General features: G+C 39.8%; 1 protein-coding gene across 1 annotated transcript in view; it reads left to right on the top strand.

Moving 5' to 3' along the window:
• The first annotated feature begins 2,114 nt into the window (after window positions 1-2,114).
• LOC109484898 (ankyrin repeat domain-containing protein 65-like) overlaps window positions 2,115-2,449 on the top strand; it is a 6,466-nt gene continuing 6,131 nt past the window's right edge. Inside the window, exon 1 of the mRNA XM_019788252.1 lies at window positions 2,115-2,135. Coding sequence (XP_019643811.1) covers window positions 2,115-2,135 — 21 coding nt within the window. The remainder of the gene's footprint in view (window positions 2,136-2,449) is intronic.

Here is a 2,449-nt window from a genome sequence, read left to right as displayed (position 1 = left end):
TGCCAGGGGCGCTCCTGAGCATGCTGTCTCTCTATTTGGCCGATTTCTTCTCTTTCCAGCCGCCTTCCGAAGCCTGGTAGAGGCTAGATCAAGCCCACATAGCCCAGATATAAGTCTGACCGCTGAGGCCACCTGCGCATGCGCCTGTCCAGGCTGATGACGTCACGTCCTTGGGGGATGAAAGTCTAGGGATCCCTTGAAGGTCATAAAGCGACCTCTTGATTTATACGGTGTTGTTTTGTTGTTGTTGTTTATTTTGTTTTGTTTTGGCTGATAAAAACATCCAACTTGGCTTTGTTTAAACGATACTTCCTTCCGTAATAAGTGCGTGAGATATCCTTTTATTCTGGGTTTTCACCCACCTGAACATGCTTTCATCACCCCTCAATAACCCACCTTTTGCGCCGTGTAAGGTATACTACATTGCTGGCTTTTGACTTTGTTCTTGAAAGAGATCAAGTTGTATCCCATGCAGGCATCTAATTTGACAATGATGCCATAACAGGCCGGTCTATACAATGGGTTTCTTTTGGTTGTGGTAAGATAACACCGCTATGGCGACTAATATAATCATAAGAACAATATATATGAACAAAAGATCGGTGTTCCTTACTACATCAACGTTGAAACCATGAACACCCACAGCGACGTCAGTACGGGCTTGTAAACACTTTTTGGCGTACTGGCAGTTGTACGTATTGTCATTTTCCAGAAGAAGGCTTCATTTTGTTGATAAGAAATTTGTAGTCTGGCGTTGCCAAATTGCCTGCTGTAACTGGTAACCCGTGGAAACAAGGGTAAGTCTGGTTTTGCGCACTATGAGTACCACTAGCCAAGGGCGTGGAAATACAGTAAGTGAATGGACGATTAATACGTCGTTTGAGGTTTTCAGGGCACAGTAATGTTTTACACTTACTACATGTACGTACATGTACTTTACCTCCAATGAATGTCTCAATATGCGCTTAATTCCCCATAATCAATAGAAATTTGGTGCAAGTAGCCAAGAGAGACGGTAAAAATACACAGGATCGGTGTCTTTTTAGATATTGTTTAAATTGTGTGAATATCAAGCACTCGCAAAAATTTGAAAATAAATCAAACCTCCTTGTCGACGTAAAATCAAATATAGCCACTTATGTTGTCCAAACATTCCAGGGTACTGAAGAGATATATTCACTTGATCCAGAAATGTACTGCCGAAGTTACCTTCAATGTCGTCTATCTTATTGTTTACACTGCGTAAACGTCAAGCACTGGTATAATTTCAGAGGACGTAAACGCTTTGAAATTACTTTGAAAAAGGCGTTTGTGTCCTCTGAAATTATGCGAGTGACATCATACAGCATGTTCCATATTATTAAGGAGATGCTTATTTTTGATCCAGAAATATGCAAGGGTAACGGTACAGTTTCAGAATTTTCACGTATGCAACCCTATGGGAAATTTCAACGGTCATTGTCTTAGGAATCAAAACTTCAGACAAAATTACCATCAAATGCTAATCTGTTATGTGATCTAGCTGTCCATCAAACGTATTTCCAACAAATTCTACAAGAATAATCTGCCAAGACGACCCCCCCCCCCCGACCGGTGCCCTTGTTTTGATCCTTTGAAATTTCGGCTTCAAGAGCCAGCCGCGCCGACGATAATCCCTACATCCTATGGTGGTGTGCAGATGGTGAAAGGTAATTTTCACAACTACTTCAACAACATTGTTGCCCATTGCTTGAAGGTCTAATATAGAGACCTGTATTACACAGTGACTAGTCCATGCCCTGACTTCATCGGGTTTGAAATAAGAAACCCAACACCTGGTGTCCATGTCTAGCGAAATACTAGACGGTACCAACAATAGAAGTATCGTTGTTCGTTAAGCTTAAATTGGATTTTTTTTCATATCAGGCTGCTATGTAGGTTGAATTTTTATGATATAAAATGTTCACGGATGAGATTATGATACGTTGAAGTTGCCTATATATTGTTGCATTATTTTTAAAACAAGTGCACATTTCTGCCCTGTGCGCTAAAAGGTTAGAAGGCGGACCTTTGGCGGACAGGTGGACGCCGACCAAGTGTCGTTACAACCTCATAATCAGTCCAAGTCAACCGAGATGTCGAAGAAGCCAGAGCAGGTAAATTGTTTATATTGAACAGTGTTCCTTCCCCTGATAGCCATTTCAAGAGAATAAGTAAAGAGATGTAGGGAACATGGCTGTCCTTTGACTTCTTAACTTTGTAATTCTTACTTAAGTTTTCTAGTCTTAGAACTATGTTTACGTGCATTTCATTCACACCTTTATAAATATAAATATATATTTCTAGTCTTAGAACTATGTTTACGTGCATTTCATTCACACCTATATAGATATAGATATATATTTCTAGTCTTAGAACTATGTTTACGTGCATTTCATTCACACCTATATAAATATAAATATATATTTCT

The sequence above is a fragment of the Branchiostoma belcheri genome, unplaced genomic scaffold, assembly GCF_001625305.1.
Source record: "Branchiostoma belcheri isolate BF01 breed outbred unplaced genomic scaffold, Haploidv18h27 scaffold71, whole genome shotgun sequence".
Lineage (NCBI taxonomy): Eukaryota > Metazoa > Chordata > Leptocardii > Amphioxiformes > Branchiostomatidae > Branchiostoma > Branchiostoma belcheri.
The sequence above is the reverse complement of the archived record's forward strand: the minus strand, read 5'-3'. Positions and strand labels throughout refer to the sequence as shown.